The 17,987-nt window shown below is 45.5% G+C and overlaps 1 protein-coding gene across 2 annotated transcripts in view; it reads left to right on the top strand.

Annotated features, from left to right (window-relative positions):
- The window catches only part of Galnt14 (polypeptide N-acetylgalactosaminyltransferase 14), a 232,193-nt gene that overhangs the window by 149,962 nt on the left and 64,244 nt on the right, over positions 1 to 17,987 (top strand). For both annotated transcript variants that reach the window (XM_008850963.1, XM_017802744.1), the window contains exon 2: positions 2,174 to 2,343. In XM_008850963.1, the coding sequence (XP_008849185.1) occupies positions 2,174 to 2,343 (170 nt within the window). The remainder of the gene's footprint in view (positions 1 to 2,173; positions 2,344 to 17,987) is intronic.

The following is a 17,987-nucleotide window of genomic DNA, read 5'->3' as shown; positions in this document are numbered from 1 at the left end:
TACAATGAATTGAACCTAAGGGCTTGCATATGCTCAGCCAGCCTTCTGCATAGCTGAGATTACTGGTCTGTGCCACCAGACCTGGCTCTATATAAACTTGCACATAAATGCATACTGTTGGCTCTGTTATTCTATGCCACACTGTTGAATGGGCTACCTTCTATCTGGCTTCTTTGCTGCATACTTTCTACTCACTCTTCAAGGTCTAACTCTTCTGACTCTCATCTGAAGAGCTGTTCTCTGCTTCCTCCACTCCTCTGTGCTTTTCCATAATTATCACTGAGCTTATGTGGTTGAACTCACCTCGTAGTATGGCATGGATACCTCTATGTATGCCTCTCTGTGCTCTTGCAGCATTCTACAGAAAAGGGAACCTTGTCTCTTCCTCATTCCTCTTTAGCTTGGAGCACTGTGAGGGCTTACAACTTATTTAGATAATTGCAATGAATTAAATTGGCAATGAGCCAGTAGGAGACAGTTCCATGGCCCTTCCCTGGGGATGTGATGTCAGGGTCGCCCTGGGGTGATGTTCCAACCAGAGATGACAGCTGACAGGCTGTGACATTGTGCATCACAGGCTGTGGGTTTCACACCCCCACCTGAGTTCCCCTTAGCATGCTCTGTAGCAGTAGAATCACAAGATGCTAATAAAATCAATTATTGGACAAAAATCACTGGTTTCCAGTGCTTCATTTCTATGCTATTAGCAGGAGAATGCTGTTTCAGAAGGAGATAACAAAGAGGAAGAGAGAGATCAATTACCAGATAAGATCGTGTGGTGCCTGAGATGATTGTGCAAACTGGTACGGCCCCCCTTACCTGTCATGGGGCCCGAGCGCCTGTGCAGCTGACTGCTGAGCCTGCCCTGCACCTTCCTGCTTAGGTGCTCATGTGCAAGAAGAAAAGAAATTCTATACCAGGGTGGCTGCTCTCCTCTCCTTTAAGACTTGGACAGTGTAAGACACTTGACTGATGAGTGGAGTCACACGAATGAAAAACTTATGCTGGGTAACAATTCCAACCCCAGGACTCTAGCCACCTCATTCCAGGTCAGAAGCCCACCAGAAAGTTCCACCTAGAGACACAGCATTCATGAATTAGATGAACTTGAAAAGTTTGGGTGTTTGTGGGTATAGACTGTTCTTCCCCAGGGTGAGAGTGGTAACATCTTGTGGGGAGTGACTGTCAAATGCAAAGATCTAGCTTCCTAAGGTCAAGGCCAGGATGATCAGCCCTGCTGGCTGAGGGGAGAGTCTCTGCTGGCTGTGGAGTTCGTGCTAGTGGGGTATACTAGGCAGCTTGGGCTCTGGTGCTGAGATAGCCCCATCACCTCTCCCACTGGCGAGGCCTAAGAAGGCTGAACTCTGCCTTGAGATCTGTGGCTTGCCAAGGTTTGACCTCAGGCAGATTAGGACTTTTCTAAGGTCCTACCTTCCCTACTTTCCCTAGGGGGTTTGTGTGAGTATGAATGAAATCATGAATATAGAAGCCACCTTCCACATTCTGAAGTCCTGCTTCCACCTACATCCACATCCACATACATCCACATCCATATACATACACAGTGAGGCTCCTTGCTTGCTCTCCGATTGATCTTCCTAAGAGTAGTTACAGGTTCTTGGGTTGGGGAAAGAAAGGACTAGAGTATCTGGTGGGTCACACACCATTGTAGATGGATTGCCTACTTCCAATGCCTTTCCTAAAGCAGACAAGGACAGAGTGACAGCTGTGATTTACCTAATCTGTGCCAAGCCACTGTGCCAGGAGTTCTCAAACTGCTTTAGGGAGATGTTCTCTCAGGTCAGGACACTAGAATTCAGGTCGGAGCATCTCCTAACTGGATCTTGAGCAAGTTACTTATCAGTGGGGCTCGTTTCTCATGTGTAAGGTAGGATTATGAGCAATTCTGAACAAATTACATGAGATCATGGGAGTGAAGGTCCTAGAACAGAACCTGGTATGTAGTGCTCAGAAAATGTCAGTAGAGTTACTGTCACTGTTCTATGTGTGGTTATTGTTGCTGGTGGGTTTCCTGATATTCTGTCTCAGGCCTCATTTTTGAACTCAGCATTACCAGAACAAGCCTAGTCTCTGGTTGGGTACTGATAGCTGGACAGGGGGCTAAACGGAGGTCAGGGAGCCTTCTCACATACTCTCCTTTCATGTCATACAGCCTTCTGATGCAGATTGGGATGACCTATGGGAGCAGTTTGATGAACGGCGGTATCTGAATGCCAAAAAGTGGCGTGTTGGTGATGATCCCTACAAACTGTATGCTTTCAACCAGCGGGAGAGCGAGCGGATCTCCAGCAATAGAGCTGTCCCGGAAACACGCCATAAGAGGTATTTCCTCCTTCCATGCAATCTCCCCAACTCCTCCCTGCAGCCAGGACAGATCGACAGCAGGCTTGATTTAGGAGCCCACTGTGTGCTGTGGCCAGTGCCAGGAACTGGGGTAGGTGAACCTTTTGCTGCCACTGGAGCCTAAGAGGACATTATGGGGCAATGGATCTGTGTTACTTAACTGATTTTTGCCATAAGCCAACCCAAAACCCCTGCTGCCTACTGGAAGGTTGGAGAGAGTGGAAAGCCCACAAGAGAAGGTGCACCTGACTTCATCTGGTGGTCACCATAGGTTATGCTTCCTATGAGCTCACATAGCACTAAAAATGTTTTGTCTGGACCTGGTCAAGTCCCATGACCCAGTCTGGCTTTCCATGTGGGAGGGCAGGATGGGTACATCCTAGGGAATTCAAGTTACTGTCTCTCCTGTCATTTGGAGACACCCTGTCTGTGACAGCCCATGAACATTTTGCCAAGAGAAGCTGATAGAACTCTTCACTTGCCATTGATTCCCTGTCTGCCTGCCCAGGGGCCCGTTCACACAGCTTCCCTAGTGCCTCCACCTTGGGTAGACCACACCTCCACAGAGCAAAAGAAATCGGGCCTGACACAATGTAGAAAGCTTTGTTTCAGCAGAAATAGGCTTTGTGAAGGTGGATGCTGTATCTTGTTACCAATTGCTCCTCTAGTCCTGACCATCCTTGTGCTTCCTACTGAGGTCTGAGAAAGAAAGTTGGTCCTAACCCCATTTTCCTCTCCCAGCCTCCGTACTGGGGCTCAGAGATGCCAGAGACCCACACAAGGATGACCTCTATTTGTTGCGTGACACTGACTTTGAATTGTCCCAACAGCAGACTAGCCACTGGGGTGAAGGGACTTGAAGGCAGTTCAATTGGGAGGATGTCTTACTAGCTTTGAACTCTTAGCTTTGTCAATATCATTTTGGGGGTCTGTGGGTATACACATTGCAAAAACACAGTTTATGTGTAGAGGAGTAAAGATTTTTATGATTCATGAGGCTAATTACACTGGTGGTTCTTAAGCTTATACTATGTGAAGGCATTCAGACTCAGTTTCCCCAGCTAGGTTGCACAGCATAGAAACCTTATCTTGCACCACACATATGCTGTGGAGGCAGTCAACCAGTCCTTGTCAGTCACTATCATTGCTACAAGGAGCTGGAGTCTCAGTGTCCTCGTTAATACAGAAAGGGTATGAACTGTATGATATTCTGGCTTCTGCAAACTCTGGCCATCTGTGAACTTAACTCTCCTCATGAGGTACCATGAAACTGTGCCTTGGTCTCAGTTCCTGTGTCCTCTACCACCAGAGGTCCAGGGCCTGGACCATTTCTCCTCCTTCCTACTAGATGGAAACCTTTTTAAAGTCAGAGTCCTGTTGAAATTCTTTTTTATTACTTGCTATTTAAATTCCCAAGTCCTTATCCTATTACCTGCTTCTGAGTGAATTTTAAATAAATTTTAAATATTAAGTTATTGTAGTTCTCTCTGAACAGAAACTATGTGTGGGAGAGCAGGCAAGAGGAGGGAGATGGGAGACTGAGAAGCCCTGCTGGTAGCTCCTTTCTTGTCTCAATTCCAGACAGTAGGCCCTCAGGAAGGAAAAGGAGCACCCCCTAGTCAGAAAAGCTGCTGGTACATCTGGGTGACGGCTCTCACCCACAGGAGGGAGACACCAGCATCTCATCAAACAGGTGAACACACAGAGATACCCAGAATAGGACTGATTCCTGCACTCTCACTTTTCTCTGATCTGCAAGGCATTAATGAATATTTTACAAAGACCAGACTTGAGATGGTAAGCAATGAAGAACTGATCTTGTCCCCAAAGAACCCAGCTCACCAGCCAGCTCTGGGCCCAGCACCTACCCAGGGCTCCATCTGTTAATGAGCTATGATCTGCTGGGAGTGCAGCAAGAAGGGCAGAGACGACTGAGACAGAATTCATACATTCTTTGGGAAGACAAAAAGGGAAAGCATATCAGCCATATGTCTGCCTCGGGGTAACAACCTTGCCCTGCAGGAGCTGGAGGTGTGCCACTCAGAATTCTGGAGTTAGGGAACTTTCTCCAAAAGAGCAGATAAGTCAGAGGACTCAGAATTGGGATGAGTGCCTAGGAACAGCCGTCATCTTGGGGGCCTGGAGCATTTACTGAGTGCAAAGCCTTAGGCTGGTACCATGGCAGGTACCACTTGGGATCATCCAGCTCCAAGCTGAGCTCAGTAGAGTGCTGCCCTCTGCTGGTGCCACTGTTGTGGTCATGAGACCCTCAGGGGCTGCTAGGAAAGCCCATGTTCCTCACTTAAACAGCACTTGGGTAGTGTCCTTCTAGTTATATGATCTCTCTCATCCAGCCCTTTCTTCATAGGGAAATTAGAGTTATGTGGCTGGAATCACCAGCTATATCCTCTAACCCTAACCTCTAACCCTGCTGAATGCAGTCTCCCTGCTGATACTGATTTCATCCCGATGCAAGCCCTAGGGCTTATGCACCTGAACCAACAGAACCCTGGGTCTCACTTTTAGGCCTGCCTGCCTCGGTTGTTACCAGTGTAGCTAATGTGACCAAGGGGGTCTCAACAGCAGCACTGCTGACATTTTAGGTTGGATGATACTTTGTTTTGAGGGTGTTCTGTGGATTACAGGATTCTAGCAGCTTCTCTGGCCTCTACTTACTAGATGCCAATAGCACCTCCACCACACACACACACACACACACACACACACACACACACAAAGTTGTGACAACCAAAAACAACTTTGCCATATGTCCTTGGGAGGACAAAATTGCACTGAAAATTGTTGCTATAAATCTGGCCTTATTTTTTTTTACCTAAATTCTCAAAGATAAAATGAAAAGATGTACCATCAACCCATCACCAGCAATAGGTCAGGCCAGACCTTCTCTGGGGTGAAGTGGAAGTATGTAGTCACGAGGGTCAGATCAGAACAGGGTCTTGGGTTAGACTACCATTTCCTGTCCTGGTGTTGCTATTGGAAAGATGAATGGACTCAGTAACTCTCCCAGTTTCTCTATACCTTGGTTTCTTCTTTTGAAAAATATGGATAAAATAACAGCAATTATCCTACATAATTTTTTTATAAGGATCAAATAAAAATATATAAAATATTGGCCTATTTTATAGCTACTGTGCTACGATGGCTGAGCATGTGGCCAGGCCAGTGCTGGAGCTTCGTGTGGATAAGAAATGCTCCGGTGGAAAATCAGAGGTGCTTAGACACACTAAGGCAGCACCAGTCCAACAAGCAGAAAGAGGCATGAAGATTACTGAGCTGTCAGATATGACAGTGGGGGTTGGAAAGAACAGAGGTGGGTTTCAAGGTCAGGCTCAAGGCCAGAGAAATGAGAGTGAGTGAAAATGCAGATGGTGTGGCATGTTGGTTGTAAGCATCAGTCTTAGCTGTTTGCAATCGAGGTTTCTTATGAGGAGCACTTGGAGAGCCTTTAAAGCATGTTGATACCCAGACTCCAATCAGCTCAAGTGTGTCCTTTCTAAGCTCTCCAGTGACTCTAATGAGCAGCAAGACTTGAGGACCTCTGCTTTAGGTAAGTGCTTCTCAAACTTAAACAAATCATCTGAGGATTCTTTATAGTCTGATTCAGTGGATCTGGGATGGGGCCTGAGATTCTGCATTCCTGAGAAGCTCCTTAGTGATAGCAATGCCGACCATCTGTGGATCAAATTTTGAATAGCAAGGACTCACAACAATGAATTTCAAAGTGTGGTTTTCCAAACTAGAAGACTGGCAACATCTGCATCACTTGGGAGCATGTTGGAAATGTACATTCTTAGGCTTTACCCACAAAACTCTTGGGGTGGATGCCAACGATCTAGCTTAGCAAGAACTGCGGGTGATTCTATGCATGCTCATTTGGAAACCACAAAGCACTGGCTAGCCATTAGTGGTTTGTTTTGTGGCCCAGATAAAATTCATATCTAGATGAAAAGCTCAGGGTTTAAGTAACAAGTAGAGGTCCTGGCATAAACCAACCCATCTGCCCACATCCCTCTCCCTCTGTCCAGGTGTCATGTCTTCAGTCTCTGGCCTTGTGGAGACTAGCCTCTCTAGTTCTCTTTTCCCAATACTTTTACTTACCACCCTCCTCCTGCCCTCCTCCTGGCAAGTGACACCACCTGCACTAAGCAGCTTCTACTGCAATGTCATGCAGCACCCATCGCCATTCACCTGCATTGAGCAACTTGCTCATTCATGGAACGCACTCGATCCCTTTGATACAGGCTTTGTTCATGCTTAGCCACTTTGTAGTCCCATCCTGCCTTGCAGAAAAGGTCCTACTAGTTATATCAATCTCCCCATAGGGTAAGGAGCACATTGAATATCTACTACAGTGCCTGGTGTGTGATAAGAATTCAATTATCTGTCGAACAAATAAAAGAGACAGATTGGAAAGACCATTGACCACCCTCTCTCTCACCTGCCTTCCGTGCACTTAAAGGGAACTTAAAGAAGCACCCTCTCACTGTTCTTTGACCCCTCAGGGGTCTCATATGAGGAATGGAGAGAGCAGACAGTTAAAGGAAAAAGGCCTTTTTCTTTGAAGAGTTCTCATTATTGAACAGGGAAGAGTGAAGAAACAGCATGTGGGAGGGGTCTGAGCATATTAAATTTGCTTCCAATTTTCTTACCACGGTAATTGGATTCTGATTTATAGGATGCATTTGGACAGTGCCTGAAACAGAGAACTATTAACTGAGCATTAGAGCAAGAGCTACCCAGAGGGCTGTGTTGAGGTGAATTGCCTAGAAATCTGGAGAAGCCAGATGACAGGGAGGGTGGAGGGAAGAAAAGGCTTTCTTCACCCTACAGGCTGGAATCACCAAAATCCTTGGCTGTGTCCTGACATCCGGTGGTAAGGGGAGCCTGGGGCCTGATTTCTCTCTATGGACTGACTAGAGCAGAGGAACTGTTTTCTCTTGGTTCTGTACTATGTGTACTTCATGGCATTTTGTGGGACTCAGTCTGGTTTATATGGCTTGTGGGATACGACGAGGTCAAGAATGAAGGAAGACTGGGGCAGACTTTGAATTCCTCTCCTTGGTATCTGAAAGGCCTATGGAATAGGCAGAGGTGATGCCACAGCCAGAATGACTAGAAAGTGATGGATCCCCTACACATTGTGAGTTAGCAGCTTTCCAATCCCCACCACACCCCTTACAACATTTGATGTGATGGTCACAGTCTTGAGGCTAGGGCTTTAGACATGCATGCCTCTGCTCAGGCCAGGAGAGAAGCGGGGATGAGGGACCCAAAGTAACTTCTATATATCCTGGATCCTCCCTTTGTGTCATCTTTGTAGAGTAAGATGTTGGTCTGTATAACCTCATTCATTCCATGAGTCATCATGTAGTTATGGAGTTGTGGACTCTTCTGTGACTAGCTGCAATTGGTTTCTCTCTCTCTCTCTCTCTCTCTCTCTCTCTCTCTCTCTCTCTCTCTCTCTCCTCTCTCCTCTCTCTCTCTCTCCCCCCTCTCTCATACCCATTCCCCCATTCCCCTACCCTGGCCCTCTTCAAATGAACAGAGCAGTCTAGATTTCCATCTTCAGGCATGTAGTTCTGTTCAGGCATCTCAGTTTCCAGGTCACTGCCTGGATCCTGTGGTCACAAAAGAGAATAAGACATTGCTACATATATCACATGGGATGAGCCATGCAGAAAAATTCCAATGTAAGAAGCAGACAACTCCAACTGAGACAAGAGTCCACGCATATTCCCTCATAGCTCTTCTGTTCATAAAGCAGTGACTGGTCCAACAAAGTCTTCATTTTCCAGTTGTTCCACCCCACCTTGTCACAACAGCTATATTTGTTATCATCCCAATAGTACATAAAATATCTGGCAAACAAGAAGCCATCAAATGGAGACATGCCCCTCCAGCTGGGGGAAAATATTTTGATAAAGCAAATATATGTTTTTGCTGTTGCCTAGCAATACCTATTATGGGGTTGTTCAGATTGCAGGGAAGCAGGTACCAGGGTGGGTTACAGAGAGTTAGAGCTGGGGAAGCTTCATTAGGTCACCTCCCTAGCCTGGCTGGGTCTGATTGTTCCCCCCAGCATATTCTCCCAGGCTTTTGTCGGTGTGGTACTAAATGGTTGGAACAGTGGGGCGCCCATTGCTTGCCTGGAGGGAAAATTCCACACTTCGATACATCTCACCAGGAAGACATTTTTCCTTTGCTCCTTTTCATCCTGGGAAATGAAGGGGCAGTGGCCCAGTCTCTGAACGCATTTCTCCCTCCTTGTATTTACTCGGTTGGAGTGGCTGCCAAAGATCATCATCATTTCTCTCCTTGTGCTCATCACTTAGCAGTAATAGGATAAAAATCTTTACGGCTGGAACAGCTAAGCATAAAAAATGTTCATATTCCCTCAGAGTCAAGGCTATTCCACTAGCTCAGCACAGTGTTAGTGATTCTGCATCAAGGCAGAGGAGAGGGAGGTGAAACCCATCAAAGATATTTAGCTTTTGCAAACAGGCAATCCCCATCTGCTACTTTTTTGGTTCCTAATGTGGCACCTTTTTTAGTACGAGATGTGAGCCCTTTGGTAAGTGTCTCTAAGTGTGTGTCACACTGAGCAGCTCAGAGTTCTGGTTGCTCCAGGGAAGGAAGCAGGGAAGGAAATTCAGAACATCCTGAAGTGCTTCTGCCATAGAGCCCAGTCAGAAGACCCGGGTACCTGTTTGCACAAATATTTACAGTGCTGTGATGACTCATCTTCAGTGCCAGCTTGACTGAACTTGGAGTCACCTAGGAGATACACCTCTAGTCATGCCTGTGAGTGTTTCTAGGGAGGTTTAGCTGAAGATGGAAGACCCATCCTAAATATGGGTGGGGCACAGGCCCTCCCATGAGCTGGGAACTCAGACTTAATAACAAAGGGGAATGGAGTCAGGTGTGGTGATCATGCCACTAAGGAAAGAAAAAAAATTTCTTAAAAAAACAGGTGAGATGCTGGGTGTGGTGGCACACACCTTTAATCCCAGCACTTGGGAGGCAGAGGCAGGTGGATCTCTGTGAGTTCAAGGCCAGCCTGGTCTACATAGTGAGTTCCAGGACAGCTGGAGCTACAGGGAGACCCTGTCTCAAAAAGACCAAAAAACCCCCCAAAAAACCAGGTGAGCACCAGCACTCCCTGCTCTCTGCTTCCTGTTTCATGGAGTCCCGGGAAGCAAGTAGTCATAGCTGAGAGCCTGGTTGTATCCTTAAACTGCGATTCAAAATAAACCCTTCCTTCCTTTGCTGGGTTGCTTCTTGTAGGAATTTGGTAACAGCAACTGATACAAGGATCTTGATATGGGATCTCTCCAGGTGAGAAGGGAAGACAGGCCATAGGAATGGGATAACCTGTGCCTCTGGGTCAGGGTTCCTTTTCATTCCTATCCCCTGGTTTCTTGAATGCTGAACCTGTGTTTTCCTCCTGCCACTGCCTGCTCTGAGTTCAGATTTCACAAAGGAGCAATTCTTTGATTTTCAAAAGAGGATCAGGCAATAACACCAACTGATGAGAATTCATCTAGAAAAAGTGACTTAACTAATGTGTTGTCACACACTTTGGTTTCCTGGCAATTCCACCAACTTTCACCTTGCATTATGCCTCTCATTCATTTGTTCATGATTCATGCATTTACTTACTCAACCAATATATTAACTGACATTTTCCACAGTTCAAGTTCTGGGTTAGAAACTGGTCCCCACCCATGAGGAGCATGTCTGGTGGGAAAAAAACAAAGGTAGGACCCCATTCATGATGCACAAATATGGATTGTACTGAGGCCATCCCTCCTTGACTGTAGAGTTAATTAACAGACTTTCCCCCTGTCCAGCACCCCACCTCTTCCTTGGTACTAGGTTTTTGGTCTGGGTATTTCTGCCTTGGTTATATGACAGGGGGACTTGAAGATTTACTGTGAGAAAACATTGGGTTGGCCCGTGTAGAAGAGGGAGCATCCTTGTAGGTGGGGAATGTGAGAATTTCTGAAGGAGATGATGTTTGGACTACAACTAGGAGATGAATGTAGGACTTTACGATTTCACCCAACATTCCATGCTGGAACAAAAGCATGAGAAACTATGAGGCAGAAGAAGAACCATAAGCTTTTGTGAAATCCATCCAGTTTGGAGTGTGAGATGATGGAAGGAGGGATGGGAAAAACATTCTGGATGGGAAACATATGTTTGATGAAATCTTGACTTTAGGAGAAGGGCTTAGAGTTAACGCAGTAAACAATTAGAAGACTCTCATTCTAATCCTCACATTACTCCACTGTCACACTAACCCTGGAGATGCCATAAGCGTATTGTCCCAGCCAGCACCATGTTATGTGAGCTCCTGACAGGTATAAGGAACCAAAGTGGAACTGAACAAAACGGATTCAATTAGCAGTGATGCTCGCAATAGGAGCAGCACCAAGCTAAGCTTGCACAGTCCCAGAGAAGGAGCTTGCCATGGAAATTAACACCAGGCACCAGTATCCTCAGGGTGAGGCCATGGATCTCATACTCAACAATTTGCTCCTACCTGAGATGGGAGGGATGGGAAGCAAGCACTGGTATTGGGGTAAAGGAATTGGTGTGGATGGAGCGAAAAGGCCCGTTCTTCATCCCTAAACCAACTTTTCTGTTTCAGACTGAGCACCAGAGTGAGTTATAGAGACCTGGACACATCAGCAAGACTAGAGATGAACTACATGCCTAGATGAGGAGAGCCAGGCTTAGATAGCTTAAAAGGCTTATCCGAAGTTACACTGTTAATCAATACTTACCTGAAACTCAAAATCAGGTTTTCAGATTCTAAGTCCCTACATAAATCTCATCCTACCACCAGTATAAACCTCTGATAGGTCCAAGTGTACTGTGTGTGTATGAGTGAGTGTGTGTGTGTGTGTGTGTGTATGTGTATGAGTAGGTGTGTGTGTGTGTGTGTGTGTGTGTGTGTTTGACTTGTGCTATAAGCAAGAAGAGGTCATGCATAAGGATTCTGAGTTCCCCAATTAAGATGGCTTGATAATTATATTTTAGCCTTGCTGGAGGCACAAAAATAACATATTTCAATCATTAATGGAGTAAAGAGTGCCATCTGGTGTTCTGACACCAAGGCCAAGTCATAATGGGCAGGTGCCTGAAGAAGAACCCTATGTGGCTTTGAAGGTGCTGAGTGGCCTTGGTTCTGGGGCAGATTTCTCTTCCTCTTCCCTGTGTTTGTCACCTGTTATTAACACTGTTTGAGGATTTAGGCAAATGAATGAGGTCCAGACAGAGATGTAGACATATGCTCAGTGCCAGAACTGGGAAACTGATTTGGATTAAATATTTGCCTTAAGGAATTTAGTCTACAAATTACTAAGATAAGGCAATTAGAGATGTATCAGTAAAAAGACTGTAAAAACTGTAGGTTTTCCCTCATGGAACGTCAATCCTCCAGAGAAGCAAACCTTTCAGGTGAGTGATTGGGAACGCTCTCACTGATTTCCTGAAGCCACTGGTACATCCTCACCTTAGGGACGACTACCAATGAGAGGTAGGTTCCCTGAAGCTAGCCCATCCGCTCAGAATTTCCATAACACCAAGGGGAATGTATCTCTTTCTTATATTCTAAATTCTTTTATTAAATATACACTACATACAAATGTGAAAATGTCCCCATGTAACACAATACTATATGCAATGAATATATGCAACGAAAAAATTTAAAAATTGGTTTCCAGGTGTATAATTATACATGACAGAAGAGGAGGGCTTGGGGGATTTATAGTCTACCTTCTGGGGTGTTTTCTCTAGTGCAGTGGCGAGTACAGGGAGATGGAGAACACAGCAGGGCTGAGTTTGGCTGCAGCTCTTTCCTTTCATGGACTACATCACACTGTCCAGTTCCATTGCTTCTGAAATCTTCATATAACCAAAATCTGCCCCAAGATCAGAATTTCTCATCTTTGCTTAAGCAAATTTTCTATTAAAGCATAACAAGAAATGCACACAGCTTAAAGATTTCTCCAAGAAGAGAATGCTTTTCTCCCCATATCAAGAAATTTTCAAAACATAATACTAATTTTCTTTTCATCTACTTCAAGAAAATGCACATTATTAGTTGTCAGAAGCCACCTTTGTGCCCTGCCCTGTCAGTCGCCTCCATGAACGAAAGCATCCTGGCCTCAAATTCCAGAGATTCAAGTTGCTTATTTTGAACTTTATATTAATGTTACATACTGTACATTTGGTGTGTCTAAATGAGATTCAACCACATTTGGGGAGAATTTTTCATTCTAATTGCTTTATAGCAGTCCTTTCTATGAATGTATTACAATTTATATATCTGTTTAACTATTAGTGCTTACTTGGGGGTTTTCTAGTTTGAGCCTTTTATACATAGAATTCCTATGATTAATCTGACTCTTTTCTATTGGTGAATATGCATATTAGTTTTGTGGGATATATTTCTCAGAGGCTTTGAAAACACTGTCCCACATTTAATGAAATGATGGTGGCAGAGTTCCAGTGGCTCCACTGTTATTATTGATCACTTACTGTTGTCTGTCTTTTCCATTTTAGCCTTTCTGGAGGCTGAGTGGATGATGTATCTTTTTTTTGTTTGATTTTTAGACAAGGTCTCTTGAACCCCAAGCTGACCTCCAACTGGCTATGTAGCCAAAGATGACTTTTGATCCTCCTGTCTCTACCTCTTGAGTGCTGAGGTTACAGATGTATGCCACTATATCCTGTTTATGCTATACTAGGGATTGGACCCAGGGCTTTGTGCATGATAGACAAGCATTCTACCAACTGAGCTATGTCTCCATTCTGTATTTGTCAGTTTGTTTGCTGCCTAGGCTGGCCTTTAGCTTGTTATATATCTTAGGCTGACCTTGAACTCCTGCTTCCCTTTTCTCCACTTTCTGAGTGCTGGGATTGCCATGTATAGCACCACACCTGATGATAACATCTTATTGTAATGTACAGTTCCCTCTTCTTGATGATATATGAAGTTGAGTACTTTTCATAAGCTCATTGGTCAGTTGGATGCCTAATCAAGTGTTTTGCTGTTTTTTCTTCCTTCTATGCCCTTTGCCTAAGAACCAAGCACCAAGTCTGGCTCTTCATTTCTCTGTAGCAACCAGCTTCTCCTTTGATTATATTTTGGCATTTTGCCCACCATTTTGAGGTAGTATCATAAAATGAGGAGAGAAACAACTGGAGTGAGCACAAGAGCACCTTGGTCCTCCCTAAGATAATGGTTCCAACCCTTTTAGCTCCTTTGGTGTCCATTTCTGCAAATGAACCATGAAAGAAGTAACCAGAGGTGGTTATTGAGACCACTTCCAGTTCCATCTGCTGAGTTGTACATACTTCTTCCAGTAAGACTGTAGAGGAACTGACTTAGGAGTGGAATCAGATGGGGAGCTACTTCCAGAAACATGACACCTTCTTGCTTGCCATTATCTCCCTCCCCCAAAGCCTAAATTAATTTTTCTCCTCATGCACTTCCTTTCTTTACTGGACTCAAGGGGCCTCAAGAACCATTAGCATCACCCTTTTCTATTGCCACCTTGTCTCCTTCTGGTAGACAGCCTTTCCCACTCATCATATTTCTCTAGTGAGCCTTTCCCACTCATCATGGAGGTCATCAGACCCCTCCCAGCCTGAGGTACAGGTGGTTGGACCTGTCTTTTCACTAATCTGAAAGCACAGGCTCTATTAACACAAGAGCATCAGAACCATTTGCTACAGGAGCTGGCACAGCTCAAGGGTGGCAGCTTAGCACATTTTGGTCACCTGCCTGCATTTTTTTTTCGTCTAGAATAGGGAATTAGATCCTGTGGGCCCCTCCCTTTTCACATCTAGAACACTGCCACATGACAGTTCCCTCCTCTGCCCTGAGTACTTTAAAGAACAATTGGCTTGTGTCACACAAGGTATGTACCTCCAATTCCAGAAAAAAGCAGGGCTAATAAAACTGCTTGAAGAAATGCTGAGAATTTTCAGGGCTGGGGCCAGAGTGTCCAGTGCTACTCCTAAGTAAAAAAGATGAATGATGCAGTAAGTCTTACAAGTGTGATTCGTTGTACCTTGCATTTATATAGGACTTTACATCTCTTGTCGTGCCTCTGTAGACTTGAGTGAAGTGGTCATAGCCATTTCAGGAAAAGAAACGGAGGCCCATGCAAGGGACCTGGTACACTAAGCCAAGGCAAGGTTTTCCAGCTCAGATTTTAAGATAACATATCTCTGCCACTTCTTAGCTGGTCCTTCGGTAGTTACTGAAACTTCCTAAGCCTCCATTTCTTCATCCATAAAATGGGAATAGTAACCATCTCTAGAATGAGGTGAAATAATTTAATATCAAGTGCTGAGCATAGTCTTCAATCTTTAGTAAGCACTTGGGGACCTGGTGGCTGTGACTGGGAGTAGTCAGATTCATTCCAGCATCAGGACCAACATTAGAATCAGGCTCTATGATCTTTCCATTGCTTTGTAGTGGTTGCAGTGGTGGAAGAAAGTGAGTTAGAGAAGGGGGTGTATAGAGGCAGTGGAAGGCGGAGTGGATAAAGATCAGGATGGAAGGATCCTGGCTCAGTGCCTGCTCTCCAGTTCTTAAGTTGGGGTACTATAGCTCTTTGTTCAGTGGGTTGAGCTGAGCCCTAGGTGGGAATGGTATAGGCATGCTAGCCAGGAAATCACTGCAGAGTTCCTGGCCCAGCCCAGCTCCTGGCACCGACTGTTCCATTTCCCTGAATGTCAAACTTACTTTAAAAACTGAAAAGCAAAATAAGTGACAAGGCAATTGCAACACTATGTCTGGGGAAGTTTGTACTTGAAAGATGCCGAGGAGAGAAACCAAGGCCAGCAGTAGGCGTGATTTAGGGCCCAGGGCCAGCAAGTACAAAATGTGTTTGACAAGAGATGAAAAGAGCAGGAGAGGAGATGACAGCTGTGGGTGGGTTCAAAAGCTACAGAAGGGAGCCCAAGGGTGGTGTGGTGACAGACAGTGGGATGTGCAAGAAGAGCCACGTGAGGCCAGCTGAGAGTGTATGTGTAAGGACGTGCCCTGGAGCACTGGGCCAGCTAGGCCCCTCTAAGCTAGTGAAGGGCAAGGGGCAAGGTCTATAAATGCCCTTAGGGGTTGGTTATCTTGAGTGTCCCTGAGGCCACAAGAGGAACTCCTTAAGTTGGAAGGTAGCTCTATCACAGTCAAACTGTTCTCACCTGATCTTGTCTGTCCAAAGAAGACCAGAGCAGACATATTGTCACTTTATTTTGCTTTCCCTCCTCCCCAACCATCCTTGAGTCACCATTCTAACAGTGCCTTTACTCCTTCCCCAAACTTCCCTGAGCCTGCTTCGGTCACCAACGTCTGCTCCCTCCCAGACTAGGTCCCACTGTTCACCCTTTGACTCAAGCCAGACACCATGAAGTCACGTTCTTCTCTTACCCTTATTTTGTTTAGTCTGCCTCCTAGAGACCCCTGAATCTCTGTGCTTACTGCCTAGCTCTGTGGTTGTTCTCTCTTGCCTGGGTGACTGCACTTGCCTTCCTGGCTTGGATCTGGGTGGCACCAGTCTAAGCTCATACCCCCTCACAGTCAAGGGCTTTCAAAATACAGGCTCATGGCTTCTCACTTGACACCTTTCCCTGATACCCTGTGTGTATTGGCTCACTGCCACACAGGTTTCCAGCCCCATCCAGAAGGCAGGCTGAGTGCTCCATAATAGTGGCTTCCTTCTTCCCTACTGCTCTTTCTCTGCTCAAGACCCTTCTCCATTTTTCAGTAATCTAACACTGTCCCTTTTTGTGGGATGACTTTAGCCTCTATCCAGTACTTCCCTTACACTCATGTCCACCTCTGAAGAGCACCCACCACCCCAAGTTGCAAGCATCAGTTCCCTTTCTGTCTCCTTCGACAGCCTCAAGGGACATGCACAAGGGGTACTGCAGCCTCTTTGTGTCCCCAGAGTCCAGTGCAGTGCCCGACACTCACACTCTGTCCATCAGAATCAGTCCTGTGAATAGGGACCCAAAGAGCATCTTAAGTTCATCCTTAAACTGTCTACTGAGAACAATGTCTGGAAGTGCAGAAGTGGGAATGAATCCTCAAACAGCACGAGAACATCAAATCACAGGAAATTTAAAGCCACCTTCACTCCACAAAGGATTCTCATGTTCACTCATAAATCCAAGACTAATCAGCAAGCTCTTATTGATCATACTGCTCCCTTGACATGTGCTGGGCACCTTATATATGTGCTCTCTGTTAAGCCTCACAACTTACTGTAATCCTGTTTTTAGAGATGAAGAAATTAACTCTGGCAGGTAGAGTAACTTACCTATAGGGATATAAAAAACTGCAAAAGTGACCCTGCCCAGAAGAAAGCAGTCTCCCTAGGAAGATAGCCAGCTATGTGGAGAGGGGCAGGTGGTGGGAACTGTGGCAGAGGAAGAGCTTTGAACTAAGTAATGCATAGTACTTACAACTGCGCACTTGCGGAAGTGACAGGACTAAGGAGGCATCTAGAAGCTGTGAACAAGGCATGAACGAGGTGGGCTGGTTGGTGGGGACAGAAGGCTCCTGGGGTGGAGCAGAACTAGAGATCTGACCTGAAGGCAAAGGTGTCAAGATGACTTTTAGTAGCATCTGAAGGTAGGGGAGAATTGCATGGGGACAACAGTGTGTTAGAGAGATTCCTGTGAAAAGGGGTGACTGCAGACAGTGAGAATCATCAGGAAGCTGTATGGCACAGCTGGGACATAGGTCAGAGCTGGAAGGACAAAAGTGAGAGTACAAGGAGCGGACAGGCAGATTTGATGACAGAGTTGATTCGGGGTTAACTACAGAAAGATGTTGACCCCTTTGCTTCCTATTCCCTCCCCAGAACTTTTCCAAGGGACATCAGGAGTCCCCGGGGAAGACGTGAGCAACACTCAGTCCTCAAGCAGACCATACCTGAGCTCACTAGAGCCATGGGCATAGTTCTGATCTTGGCTGCTTCCATGTAAGGGAGTTTCTCATCCTGGGAAAAACAGTCCTTAGAGGACTGTAAGAAGATCACATTCTTTAGCAAATGGTAGACACTTGATTCCATGTGTTCCTAGCTTCCTAGGATCTTCCAGCAAGTGCTCTTTAAGATAGAAGATGGAAAGGCCAATACGAATTAAGATTTAAGAATCAGTGAGTCTGGATATCCCTCAAGAGTACTGTGGCAGGGTGGGTGAAGCACAGAGTCAGGAGCCAGACCGTCAGCTTTTAGACTGAGATTCTGCTACTTTCTGTTTCCTCCATAGTGAGAGAGGAGCAATCTCAGCACCTACCTCAAGAATCATTGTGCACATTTAGAGCTCAGGGAAGAATACCTGAGACAGAGTGAGCATTCAATAAGTGTATCTATTATTACTATTGTGCCATGTGATTCCAGCAAGGCTAAAATAAGACATGAAGGTGCCCTGCTCCCAGATTCCAAAGAATCTTTTTCAGGAAACACTCAAAAATAAGTTTTGGCTTACCCCCACACTTGCTGGTCCCAGGGAGTTTCTGCAAATATTCTCTGGAGAACATTCTCCTTCAAACACATACACACACACACACACAC

The sequence above is a fragment of the Nannospalax galili genome, unplaced genomic scaffold, assembly GCF_000622305.1.
Source record: "Nannospalax galili isolate Female #2095 unplaced genomic scaffold, S.galili_v1.0 scaffold1331, whole genome shotgun sequence".
Lineage (NCBI taxonomy): Eukaryota > Metazoa > Chordata > Mammalia > Rodentia > Spalacidae > Nannospalax > Nannospalax galili.
The sequence above is the reverse complement of the archived record's forward strand: the minus strand, read 5'-3'. Positions and strand labels throughout refer to the sequence as shown.